At 39.6% G+C, this 13,687-nt stretch overlaps 1 protein-coding gene across 1 annotated transcript; it reads left to right on the plus strand.

Moving 5' to 3' along the window:
* The first annotated feature begins 1,551 nt into the window (after positions 1-1,551).
* On the plus strand, positions 1,552-6,302 carry inab (internexin neuronal intermediate filament protein, alpha b). The gene is made up of 3 exons (XM_052544892.1): positions 1,552-2,825; positions 3,610-3,734; positions 3,953-6,302. The coding sequence occupies exons 1-3, from the start codon at positions 1,788-1,790 to the stop codon at positions 4,206-4,208; spliced, it is 1,419 nt and encodes a 472-aa protein (XP_052400852.1). The 5' UTR covers positions 1,552-1,787; the 3' UTR covers positions 4,209-6,302.
* The last annotated feature ends 7,385 nt before the right edge of the window (positions 6,303-13,687 follow it).

A 13,687-nucleotide genomic window follows, 5' to 3' on the forward strand; every position in this document is an offset into this window, starting at 1 on the left:
TCTATGATTTCAGCATATTTTTGATTATATTATTGCAAAACACAAAATCATTTTCAGTTAATTTTCACTACAAGTTTTATACATAAAACTTTTATTCACAGTAATTGCCTTTCATAATGCTAAATCAAACTTTCTTGCTTCACTTCTCTGTTTTATTTATGACTTGTCAATGAATCATTGGTACAGCTACAGATTTCTAGATTCTATAAATGTAGATTCTTTGGAACTTGTTTGGAGTTTCTGAAATGGATAACCAAATATAAGGAATTCTCGTTAAAAGCTTAAGCCCTTTTTCTCAAATTTTCAAAGCATGTGTGTCTCTCTGTGTGTATATGTGTGTGTGATAGAAAGAGAATTAGAGAGAGAAACCATTTGCAGTTTGTGAACATTGAACCAGACAGTGTAAAGGAGAAGAAACAATCAATGACTGTGAATCTAAATTGATCAGAGATGCCTGAGTGAAGACCGTCAAATTACCGTAACTCACACTTCCTCTGAGAAGTCAGTATTCAGTCATATTGCACACTGAGAACATCTGTATTGGTAGCAAACTCTGTTCTAGTGTTCCATGCCATACTGTACCTTCAATATACCTCTTGATAACACACTGTAGATAATGTTTCTCAATCGTCAGTTACAGTTGAATCTGAAGGCCACACAGGACATGGAAATTGGGCTAAAGTAAACCTGTCTTTGTTTGCCTGCAATCTGTTCTTATCTCAAAGCGCCCAACAGATGGCAGCACTGTATAACTACTGTCTCCTAGACATATTTCTAGTGTGTAGCCCTATCTGACAGGCTTTTTATAGTCTCAAAGTTAACATATTATTATGGCTGTATTGCGTTCACTGATTATAGAAAAATAAATCTACGCTAGACTGTTTGATATTTGTGTTTGATATGTGAGAATCTAGCCTAAGGCAAGTTAGTTTAGACGCTACGTTCCTTTTACATTAATAATTCTCAAACAGACAAAAGTAAGCTATTATTACTATAATCTACACTGTACACATGTTAATAATTTGGTAGTAAATAGGCTAAGTAAAAAAAGAACAATTCCACCGTAAACGAAAAATCATAGCTACAAATCATTACTTTATACATTTATACAGAAAAAGGAGCGTTCCCCGAATTCCCTGCACCACCCACCGCAGTTGAACTCAATGAACTCGTCACCTCGGCTATTTGGCATTTCACACAACCAGATTTTATGAACAGATCTTAACAGCAAATTTAACATAACTGAATAATCTAACTTATTTACTACATGTGCAGAATTGTGAAACATAACTGCCATACTTAATGCTTGTAACACCATAGCCTACCTTTTTTTAACAGTCGCCAGTTTTTTTTTTTTTTTTAATATTCTAAATACTGTAGCAATAATAATAATAGTAAAAATACAAGTAGGTGATAAAAATAAATAAATAAATAAATAAATAATATTACAAGCAGATGTGACGTGATCGTGTAAGTGTGAGTAAATAATAACCGATATGATATTTTGCTGACATCAGCACTGCGCCAAAAAGGACAGTTCCATCCGCTCGCTGCTGCCAACCTGCGGGCTTCCGCGGGCAAAAAGCACTCTTTATGCCTTTAAAAGTTAAAAATAACCTACAGATCAGCTTATTAGTCGTTTTTTTGTTCAGTGTCTGTCCATCTGAAATATCCCCAGTAAGGAAGCTTGAATGCAAGGAGCAGCACGGGTAAATTATTGATTGGGACAGTCCTGCTATAAAAGGAGAAGCCGCCTGGGTTCTGCTCCTTGTCTTCAAAACGCCAAGATGAGCTACGGATCCGACATCTACTCTGCCTCTTCCTACCGGAAGATCTTCGGGGACTCCACCCGCTATTCAGCCTCTCCACCCCGGCTGAGCAGCTCTCGGAGCGGCTTTAAGTCCCAGTCCACGACCCGCTCCAGCATCCCAAGCTCCTACAAGCGCGGCACCCGATCTGCATTCCCATCTTCATCTTTGACTCTGGAAAGCTTCGACTTCACCCAGAGCACAGCGCTTAATAATGAGTTCAAAATCATCCGCACCAACGAGAAGGAGCAGATGCAAGGGCTCAATGACCGTTTCGCGATGTTCATCGACAAAGTTCGCAATTTGGAGCAGCACAACAAAGTGCTGGAAGCCGAACTCGTGACCCTGCGCCAGCGCCAGACAGAACCGTCCCGTCTGGCCGAACTCTACCAGCAAGAGATCCGAGAACTGCGCTCCCAGCTCGAGGAACTTAACGCGGAGAAGAACCAGATGATGTTCGAGCGCGACAACATTGAGGAAGACCTCCAGAAACTCCAGGAGAAGTTCGAGGAGGAGATGAGAATGCGCGAGGAGGCTGAGCAAACGCTTAAAGCTTTCAAGAAGGACGTGGACAACGCCACCATGGTGCGCCTAGACCTGGAGAAGAAGGTCGAAGCCCTTCTGGACGAGATCAACTTTATAAGAAAGGTGCACGAGGAGGAGGTGATTGAGCTCATGAACATGATCCAGGCTGCCCAGGTGTCCGTGGAGATGGAAGTGGCCAAACCCGACCTCACCTCCGCCCTCAAGGAGATTCGCGGCCAGTACGAGGCTATGGCGAATAAGAACTTGCATTCCGCTGAAGAGTGGTACAAGTCCAAGTTCACCGATCTCAGCGAACAGGCAAACAAGAGCAACGAGGTCATTCGCGCTAGCAGGGAAGAGCTCAATGAGTTCAGGAGGCAGCTTCAGTCCAAGACCATCGAGATCGAGAGCCTAAGGAGCACCAACGAATCGCTGGAAAGGCAGATTCATGAGATGGAGGACACGCACAATGCAGAGGTCATGGGCTACCAGGTTGGTTTCCTTAATTTTATCTTACACACGGGTGCAACTGAGTTACAAAGTATGGGTATCTGTAAAGAGTTTCACTTCTTCAAAATGATCACAAACATTGATAATATTCAATTTTTCTTAAAACAACCAGTTGCTATATGTTTTGTTTAAAAATAGAAAAAGTCGTTTTAAAAACGTGTGCTTCTGTTAACCAGACAGCAGACAAAAGAGCTCCGTGAAATGGGCGTCACCACAACAAGTGACTGTGAATGTTACTGCTTCTCTGTCCATGGTGCTAGAATTACTTCAGTCAGCTCGGCTAAATGAAGAGTCCATATTGGATATTTTATTAATACGTTTTTCCAGACCTTTCAATAAATTAGATACCATCAAATAATAATGGCAAAGTGTCACTAAATAATAAATAACGAATGTAAGTGCTTTAGCCCATAAAATAAAATCTAGTCTTTTTTTTCTCACAAGAATTTAGGTTAAAGTTGCCTACTGCAAAGTTTTTCTTTCTTTCTTTCTTTCTTTCTTCAAAAGGTTTAAAAAAATAAAGGTTCTTTATCGGCATCAATGGTTTCATGAAGAACCTTCCATGGAAACTTTCCATTCCACAAAAGGTTCTTAATAGTGGGAAAATGATTCTTTAAATTTTTAAGGATTACTAGATTTTTAGTTCACACACACACACACACACACACACACACACACAAAAATGTTATTGTAAGAATTGTTCACTTAAAGAATGCAGAAGTTTTTCTTTATAATTATTATAACTATATCATGTAACATCACTCAGGACACTATTGGCCAGCTGGATAATGAGCTGAGGACCACTAAGAGTGAGATGGCCCGTCACCTTAGGGAGTACCAAGACCTGCTGAATGTCAAGATGGCGCTTGACATAGAAATCGCTGCTTACAGGTAATAAAAAGTGTTTTTTATTGATATGTGAATGCAAGTGATTCTGACACAAGTGCATTCTGTCCATTCTAAATGAAAATCATGAGAGTTGCTTTAACAGGATTAGCTGATATGATACATAAATGTATTGCACTGATATCTTCTCTCTTCACCTTTTCCACCACACCCTGCCTCGCCACCTTCTCTTTGTTCACGCTTTGATTTATTATCCATCTCAGGAAACTGTTGGAAGGGGAGGAGACACGTATCAGCACCGGGATCACCTACCCCACCCCCACCTCAGGGTCCAGCTACAGCTACCAGTCCCGTATGTACAGCAGCTCTAGCGTTAGCGGAAAGAAGGAGGTCAAGGATGATGATGACAAACATCAGCAGAGCAGCAAACCCGGCAAAGGCTCCTCCCAGTCTGACGACTCCAAGAAGAGTGACAAGATCGACTCTGGAGACGTGAACCCCACCAACCAGAAAAACTAAACATCTCAACCCTCTTTCTTTCTTCCTCTCCTCCCTCTGCCTTCTCCATTACCCTCTTTTCCATTTTCCCAAGAATCTCCCCTCCACACAGGGGGTCTTAGAGAGGAATCTAGCATACTCACTACTCAATACACACTCTTTGATGCATATATTCTCTGTCTCCAGTGAGTCTTATTGTCACTAAACTGCACTTAAACAGGCTTCTCTCAGCACATTGCGTTAAGAAAATGTCTCTGTGTTAAGCTTTGGTGAAGGTAGCTTGTTGTGCTGCAGTGCAAAGCCAGCATAAAACTTGACTTGCAATAATATTTTCTGTTTTACAATATAAGCTGTGAAGAAAACCAGTTATTGTTGTATTTGAACCATGCCAGCACTAGTAAAAATGGCATATGGGAGTACCATTGCATCAGAATTGTATCTCCAGTTAACTTCTTGGCATGCTCATAATGCATTCTTGGCAAAAACAAATAAATAAAGATCTGAAACTAACATGCATAGTTTCAAAAACACACCACCCAGCCACATTCCTCTCCAAGACTGCTCTTGATTCCATTTTCAAAAACATATTCTACCCACTTGCCCTTTAAAAGCAACAAGGATTTGAGCCTAATAGCAAGTCCTCACTGCATGAGGTGTTTCTGCTGTTTGCATGGTGACTGTATGTGGGTCCAATAGATACTTTCATAGCGGCGTGCCTGCCATTCCTCTCAGTACTTAAGGCTGCATTAGTTCACCAGCCAATGGGCAAGACTGAGAGCTAAATGTTACACAGTACTGCTGAAGCCTTTCACATGCTGCTAAACGCTTGTGATGAATACCATTTCTGACAAATACTTTAAAGCCAATCAAGTCAGGGCACTTAAATGTATGTAAACAGCATCTCATCCATATAAACTGTCAGAATGAAGGAATATGGGATGCTTGGGAGGATATTGTGAAAACATGGTTAATAGTGGGAGTAAGAAACACGAAATAGAAAGAAAAGGCTTGTTTGAAACAGCTTTAATTCAGTTTGCCTTGCTGCTTCTGAGTCCAGAATTGGTTGTGTTTGGGCGGTTACTGTTAATACAAATATATTGAATTTGTTAAGAAAGGTAAAAGTATGTACTTAGAAGTTAGAAAAGGCATTACTATTTCAACATTTTACTTGTATATTCATGGATGCCTGAAGCACATTTACAGTGTGGAAACGCAGTCACTAGCACAACTTTTCACAATGCATCTCAAACACCTATATCATACTTGAATCTAGTGTACTCTCATACAAAGAAGTCACTGTCACATTGAACCTCCGTTAACCATGGGTCAACAATGAATCCCTTTGATAAACCTATATTAAAAGGTAACGCTAGTTAAATATCTTCATACCACTTCTGCTACACTGCCAGGTTTTGATACCACTTGCCTCTTTGTCATGGCTTTGCTATGCCTGACTTGCTGCACTCTTTCTATAGACAGTTTGAACAGATGGATAAAGTTGGGCTTGATTGACTTTAAGAACTGTATGATGAGAACTAAATCAGAATTCATTTTTCTGATGAACACTGTGACATCGGCATGCTAAGCTGCAAGGGAATGTCAGGCAAATCTGGAATTTTGTCTTTACATCCTCACAGATGCTCCTTAGGCCTTTTATCTTGGTAAATCAGAACATTTTGGGATTGCTCTGCCGGTTTTGCAAGAGCTAAAGATGATTGCAGAAAGCATAGTGACACAATGCAGTTTGAAGAAGGAGAATTTCAAACCTGCACTGCCAAACCGTAATGCATGTGCAATCAACATCCCTCCATAAAAAGGCAACCCGCTTTTACACCAATACAATACAATTTATCTAAAACATGCTACTGTTTATGTATGAATGCTCTAGGTAAAAAAAATAAATAAAAATGCCTTAAGCCACCAGCAGCTTTCTGAATCTGGCTGTTATTTCTGCTAAGAATGTGACTTTGTTTGCTATCTAGTGTGTAGGGGCCACTGTGTACTGGATGACTGAAAACTTTAGGAGCTGAATGTAGTTGATGTAATTTCTATTTAGTCATTATCTTACAGCTGTATGGCACATGACCAATAAAGACTTGTCATTATAAAACCCTCTTTAATGTGTCTGTCCGATTTCTGAATGCTCACCCGAAAAGTGAAACTGTTTCCAAATTAATGAGACATCTTTTCTCTATAAAGCGTTATGACAATCCTTTTGCAGTAGAACTCAAGACATTAAGTGTCGATGTCCAAAATGTTTGGCGAGTTTGTGGTTTAAAACTAAACAGCCGATGCATTTGTATTACTCATGTTTCAGGCCACTTGAAATATGAGCAATAATCAATTTTGGCAACGTTCCAGTCTAACTAAAAGTTGGTGAGATATATTTTTCTTATATTTCTTGACCCAAGTGCACTGAAAAAAAAGGTAAACTATAAAAGCTGGTTTTATTAAAGTCAAAATGTTAAAATTACCAAATCTACCAAAATATGTACCTAACATCTACCATAATATAATATAATATAATATAATATAATATAATATAATATAATATAATATAATATAATATAATATAATATAATATAATATAATATAATATAATATAATATAATATAATATAACTAAATGGTAACACTTTACAATTAACACTGGTTAATGCATTAAGTAACATAAACTAACAATGAGCAATATATTATTAAACTTTGTTAATCTTAACAATGTTAATCTTAATGATGTGCCCTTATTCAGATAAGACTTTGTGCCTGTTGTGATCCAGCGGTCCCATCATCCATCATGTTCTAGTTTACTTGAGTCTTTAGGGATAAAGAGGACAAGGACAGTTCCACTGTTGTTGTTTTTTTTTCTTTCTCAGTGAAAAGCAATGTAGTAATTTCTTTCTAAAATACATGTAAACAATTTGATTGTACATAGGACACACATAAATAAGCTACATTACTGCTGTATGTGAACACACACGAACACAACTTTTACCTGTACCGAGCTCACATATGGTGTGTGGTAGGTAACACTCGTGACGGCACCTCTGTGCTGTGTGGGCAACATACACTGCAGTTATACAAAGATTTATATCCCTGCAATGCTGCGAGCAAGCTATAAACCACCCATTGTGACAAATGCACACTAAAAGCCACCACTCACGCCTCAAGCCTAAACAGATATTTTATTTAGCTCATATTTCATTACCATTCTCTGTATCATCTGGTAAATCTGTCTTCACCTCACTAACATCATAAAAGACTGTAATCCTGATTCTATTGATGACTGACTTCATACTGCATATGTTATGGACAGGTATAAAGTTGTTTATCTTGTACACAAATCTCTATTTAGTTTTCCTTCCTGTGACAGAGATAAAGTAGAAATGGTCTTACTTGAAGTGACTTGGTTGTGTCTACACCTCACTGCACATAGACTCTAAATGATCTACTTAACTATCCTGTAGAGACCAGGCTGATATGAGCAACCAGGCATCACAAGATAAAGAAGAGACATGCCCTAAAGTAAGAATGATAGACATTGTGTGAATGCATGTGTATGTGTTATAGAGATTTAGATTAACTAGATTACCTAAACGTGATTTGTCTAATGAAAATGGTTAGTTCTATAAAAAAGGGAATTATGTTATTTTGTTATTCAGCCATTATGAAATGTTTAGCTATCCACGCGGGTGCAAGACAGGTTGTGGCATATGGCGAATCACACAGGACAAAATTAATTCTAATTTTTGGAATTATTTATTTCACTTAATTATACTATGGTTAATTATAAAACAAAGCCCCACTCAAGTAAATTTGATAAGACAGCCTTTTTATTAACATAGCAACTGCAAACCAACAAATAACTAATTTTAACTATAAAACCTGTAATATAACTGAAATAAAGACAGTATTTGTGAAAACTAGCAAGACTTAAATTCATAATTGAAAAAAATAATTGCACACCCAAAGCTTCTCCACAAATACATATGATGTTGTTGATGTCCAACCTACACCACAAATGTAATTTAAATGGTTAGTTCACCCGAGAATGAAAATTTGTCCATCTTCTACTCACCCTTGAAGCATCCTAGGTGTGTGTGACTTTCCTCTTTCAGAATAATCCAATCAAAGTTATATTAAAAAAGGTCCTTGTTATCCCAAGCCTTTCAATGGGGGTAAGCGGGTGTTTGTTGTCAACTGTTCAGAAGACGTGAAATAAAGTGTGCGCATCTGTAATAAAACGTCCCTCACACTGCTCCGGTGGGTGAATAAAGGCCCCCTGTAGTGAATCCATGGTTATTCTAAGATAAATATCCAGATTTATAATTGTAATAAACACTTTATTTCTCACTTCTGGAGTGGAATGACAAGGTGAGTAAATAATTAAAGCATTTCAATTTTTGAATGACTATCCCTTTAACATTATCAAGCATGCATATGCACACAGAGGCTGCTGAATTATTCATGTTTTTCTCCTGTCGGAAGGACAATAAATGGATGAGGCAACAAAGGGAAAATCTCAGTGGCGTCCTCATCATGACCTTCTCCTATCAGAGAGCAGTCGTCTTGCATAGGATCAGAACAATTTTCTCAAATAAAAGAGATTTTATTATTACATGCACATAGCAATCCATTCTTGAAGTTCTTGAGGAAAAAGGCCGCTGATAACAATCCAGCCGATGCCACCTAATCTTATCACAACCTATATCAAAAAAGAGTAACTATTTATATGATAAGACACAATCTAGACATCAGTCATTAAATAAGAGCTGGCTTTATCAGCTCTTCAGTCATGCCGACAGGCTCACTGAATCAATCAATCTGATCAATACAAATGTCCCTCAAAATGAGAGAGATGAAACAGAAGGTCAGGTCGGTGATGTTACCTGTCGGTGAAGGGTTAACCGTGCTGCTGCAGCAGCTGTTGCCGTGGATACTGTTGCCAAGCCCCAACCCACTGTGCCCTTGCAGCAGTGAGAGATGCTTGTGGGAAGCCACACTCACAATTCACTAGCCCACCCTACAGACACTGAGTAATCAACAGAAAATGGATTTATAAAGAGACAGATGAAAGAACAGCCTGAAGTTCTGCACAAGTGAGACTTTCAGTCATCCTCAATAAGTACATCATAGTCACTTAAAGTGCTCCCAGTAATGTGTCCAAGTGTCACCCCTAAAAACTGTTTCAAATGTGGATAGAAATGGATCTTAAAAATAGGACAAGAGAAATAGACACGCTTTAATGCTACAAGCTATTCTCGTTAGACCACAGAGTGTATGCTAATGCTGCTATTGCACATTAAACAAACCTTTCCATTTTCAAATGGAGAGAATTAATTCAGCTAGTTTAGACCTTATTATAAGCTGAAAATCCTAATTTGGTGTTCCTAGTAAAATAAAATTATAATAATAATAATATTGGCATACAAAATCTTTCATGCTATATATTACTAACAAATCTTGAATTCAATCTTTTATTAACTTCTTTCATTTCTTTTCAGTTTCTTTTTGGAACTCATTGGTCATAGACTATACAAAACTTGTGCTAAATGAATGAAAACAAGTAGTCAGAGATTGAATCCCACATTTGGCAATAATATAGCACAACATGAAATTTATTAGCATTTTGTTTTTGTAGGCCAGTAATTTTTGACCAGAGTCCTGTTGCCTAAAACATAACCAATAAGAAGTAGTTTGACCAACTAGCAGTAAGCCAAATCTTAATCAGTCTTATTTTACATATTCATAATAGACCAAGACTAGTCTAAGCAGTATAATGTAGTGTAGTATAAACAGTTTATGCAACCAACCCTGGGAACACCAAAAGTGGAACATCTACGTCCACATCTATGTGGAACATCTTCTTAAGCCGCTGGAATGCCACTCTCTCGTGAATGCACACAAGATAGTTAGTGGAAGCTAGAAATTACGGTCTATGTAGTTTGAAATATGGATATTTTTCTAACACAAATGCATCACTTCACTACAGAAGCCTTTATTAACACCCCCAAAGCCATTTGGAGCACTTTTTTATGATGGATGGATGCACTTTATTGGATTTTAAAATCTCAGCCACCATTCACTGGCATTACGAAGCTTGGAAGAGTCTGAAAGAAGAAAGACATATATACCTAGGATGAATTGAGGGTGAGTAAATCATGGGGTAGTTTTCATTTTTGGGTGAACTATCCCTTTAAGTAGCATTTTGGGGGAAAAAATGAAATCCTCTCCAGTCAAAATGACTGTAACACAAACTGAGGGTTATATAGCATTTCCTTGTTGATGATAAATAATACAGGCCCCATGATGCAGCGGAACTGTGTTCTCATCAGCATTAGTAACCTGCAGGACTTTCCTTTGGGAAATCACTGGATACAGTGTAATGAGGCTCTACAGAATCTACCATGAGTCATCAGCTTATGGGTATCCTGGGGAGAAAGGGACACTGAGAAAACTAAGATGATATAAAGCTATAGTTCACTGATAATGGGAGTTATGGAGGAATTGCGTTGTAAATGTGATTCTCTATGCTTTGGATGAATGCGATGCTGTCTTTTTTCTGGATTGGCTGTATGTGAGTGTGAGTCTGAGAGAGAAAGTAAGTTAAAAATAGAACAGACACAACAGAGTGAGACAGACACCGTCACGGTATACAGAGAGACACTGACACCAGTCTACTTGATGCCTCACAAAACACTGTACACACACACACACACATACGCGCAGTTTTGCTATTTACATGGCAGAATTTGCAAGTGTTAGGACAGAACATGTCTCCAGAAAGGAAACGGAGCTGCTCGTGCAAATAGGAAACCAAATTCTGGCATCCATGATGTTCCTGATGGCTTTGTTCTTGTGCAGTCCCATGATTCCCAAGCACTTGAGGGCCCTGCGTAACGACTGGCCAGCCAAACCTCAGCAGCCAACCTCGATGGGGAGGCAGCGAGTCTTCCATCCCCTGTTACGGCATTCACCTTCCAACTCCTCGTACTTCACACCCTTCCAAGGGCAGAGTGAATTCCAGTAAAACCTGCCTTGATGATTCAGAGAAAAGGACCATACCAGGCCTAAGCGTGGTCGTGGTGATGATTTTAAGCTGCCTTTCCATGGTCAACCTTTAGCTGCCAGTCTCAAGCTGTTGCCAGGAGTCGACCCGCTAGGTTCCTGCTGGTTTCTTTCCAGCCTTAACAAGTGTGATTGTGCACTGTGCTGGCTGCTGGTGCTTGCTGAGAGAGATCCCTGTTCTGATAGTTCCAGCGATCACCCTTAGCACCTGATAGTGGCGCCACCGAGAACGCCCCTCTCCCAAGGCCTTAGGGCAGCAGCTTAATATGTGCTCCAGGGATCCTCTTTTTGATCATAGGAGGCATGCAGGGGTGTCTTTCAGGCTCCAGGAGAAGAGATTGGTTGGACTGGGGAGGACATCGTAGACTGATTGGATAAGTAACTGGATCCGGTGGCACCGCTTTTCACACAAAGATCTTTCAGGCTTCTGCTTGTTCCCATCAAATCCACGCCCGTTGTTGTCGCATCTCCACCATCCTACTAATGCGCTTTTCCTCCACCCCTGCTCGAATTTCTTCTTCTTGGACTAGTTTGATAGGCCTGTGAATAATAAACATATTTATAAAATGAATCTCATTGATCTCATGTCATAATGCCATATATAACTGCATTTGTAATTTGTTTTGTAAAAACATTCACAAAAACTTTTAGCATTTAGGGGCATGGTCCTGGTCAAGACAATCTCCTGAACTCCAAACTGAATGTCAGAATGGGAAATAAAGGTGATTTAAGCAATTTTGAGCGTTTCATTGTTGTTGGTGCCAGACGGGCCGGTCTGAGTATTTCACAATCTGCTCAGTTACTGGGATTTTCACGCACAACCATTTCTAGCGTTTACAAAGAATGGTGTGAAAAGCGAAAAACATCCAGTATGCGGCCGTCCTGTGGCAGAAAATGCCTTGTTAATGCTAGAGGTGAGAGGACAATGGGCCGACTGATTCAAGCTGATAGAAGAGCAACTTTGACTGAAATAACCACTCGTTAGAACTGAGGTATGCAGCAAAGCATTTGTGAAGCCACAACACGCACAACCTTGAGGCGGATGGGCTACAACAGCAGAAGACCCCACCGGGTACCACTCATCTCCACAACAAATAGGAAAAAGAGGCTACAATTTGCACAAGCTCACCAAAATTGGACAGTTGAAGACTGGAAAAATGTTGCCTGGTCTGATGAGTCTCGATTTCTGTTGAGATATTCAGATGGTGGAGTCATAATTTGGCATAAACAGAATGAGAACATGAATCCATCATGCCTTGTTACCACTGTGCAGGCTGGTGGTGGTGTAATGGTGTGGGGGATGTTTTCTTGGCACACTTTAGGCCCCTTAGTGCCAATTGGGAATCGTTTAAATGCCACAGCCTACCTGAGCATTGTTGCTGACCATGTCCCTTAATGACCACCATGTACCCATCCTCTGATGGCTACTTCCAGCAGGATAATGCATGACAATGAGTTCACTGTACTAAAATGGCCCCCACAGTCACCAGATCTCAACCCAATAGAACATCTTTGGGATGTGGTGGAACAGGAGCTTCGTGCCCTGGATGTGCATCCCACAAATCTCCATCAACTGCAAGATGCTATCATATCAATATGGGCAATATGGGCTTTCAGCACCTTGTTTAATCAATGCCACGTAGAATTAAGGCAGTTCTGAAGGTGAAAGGGGGTCAAACAGTATTAGTATGGTGTTCCTAATAATCCTTTAGGTGAGTATATATATATATATATATAAGCCATTCACAAAAATGTCAAAGATGCGTCCACCATTTTGGTGGATAAAACGGGATGTATAGTTTATAGACGACATTCTTTGCAGCAACGTTTTCAACCAACAGATACAATACTTCACATTCATGCTGCAATTCTCTAGAGGTTTGCAAGTATTTATTTTCTCTCCAAACTATTCCAGCTTTGCGTTTTGTTGAAACAAGCCTTTCTGACAGCTAAGCCTTTTAGATAATGGCTTTCAAAGGTACGTGTCTATTCAGAGGAGGCTCATTATTTTGGTTGCAGTTGCACCAGACAACAAGCTTTTCCTTTGAGACCTCTCCTCAAATGCACAATGGTTGAAGGGTGCGTCCTTTAGTGTGAGCATTCGTTCACAACAGATCGCCCCCAAATCCTCAAGCTGCATACATTTGAAGCTATACAGAGAAGGTTTACACCTTTTCTTCTGCTAATAGCCTCTTGCAGGAAGGTGAAAATTGAACAACTGCACCAGAGAAAGCCACAGTAACACCTTAATAAAACACCAGAAATGTAGAGTAAAAAAGCGCAGCAAGACACTAACTCAAACTGACATGTTGCGCTGCAAAAATCAGGAGTAATTTCTTTGTTTTTCTCAACGGTTGTCTCCAAACCCTAAGGCAGCTGCCTCACTGCATCACTGCACTCAATGACTTTACAGACTGCATTCTGGTCTGAAGGCAC

Source organism: Carassius gibelio, chromosome B1 (assembly GCF_023724105.1).
Source record: "Carassius gibelio isolate Cgi1373 ecotype wild population from Czech Republic chromosome B1, carGib1.2-hapl.c, whole genome shotgun sequence".
Lineage (NCBI taxonomy): Eukaryota > Metazoa > Chordata > Actinopteri > Cypriniformes > Cyprinidae > Carassius > Carassius gibelio.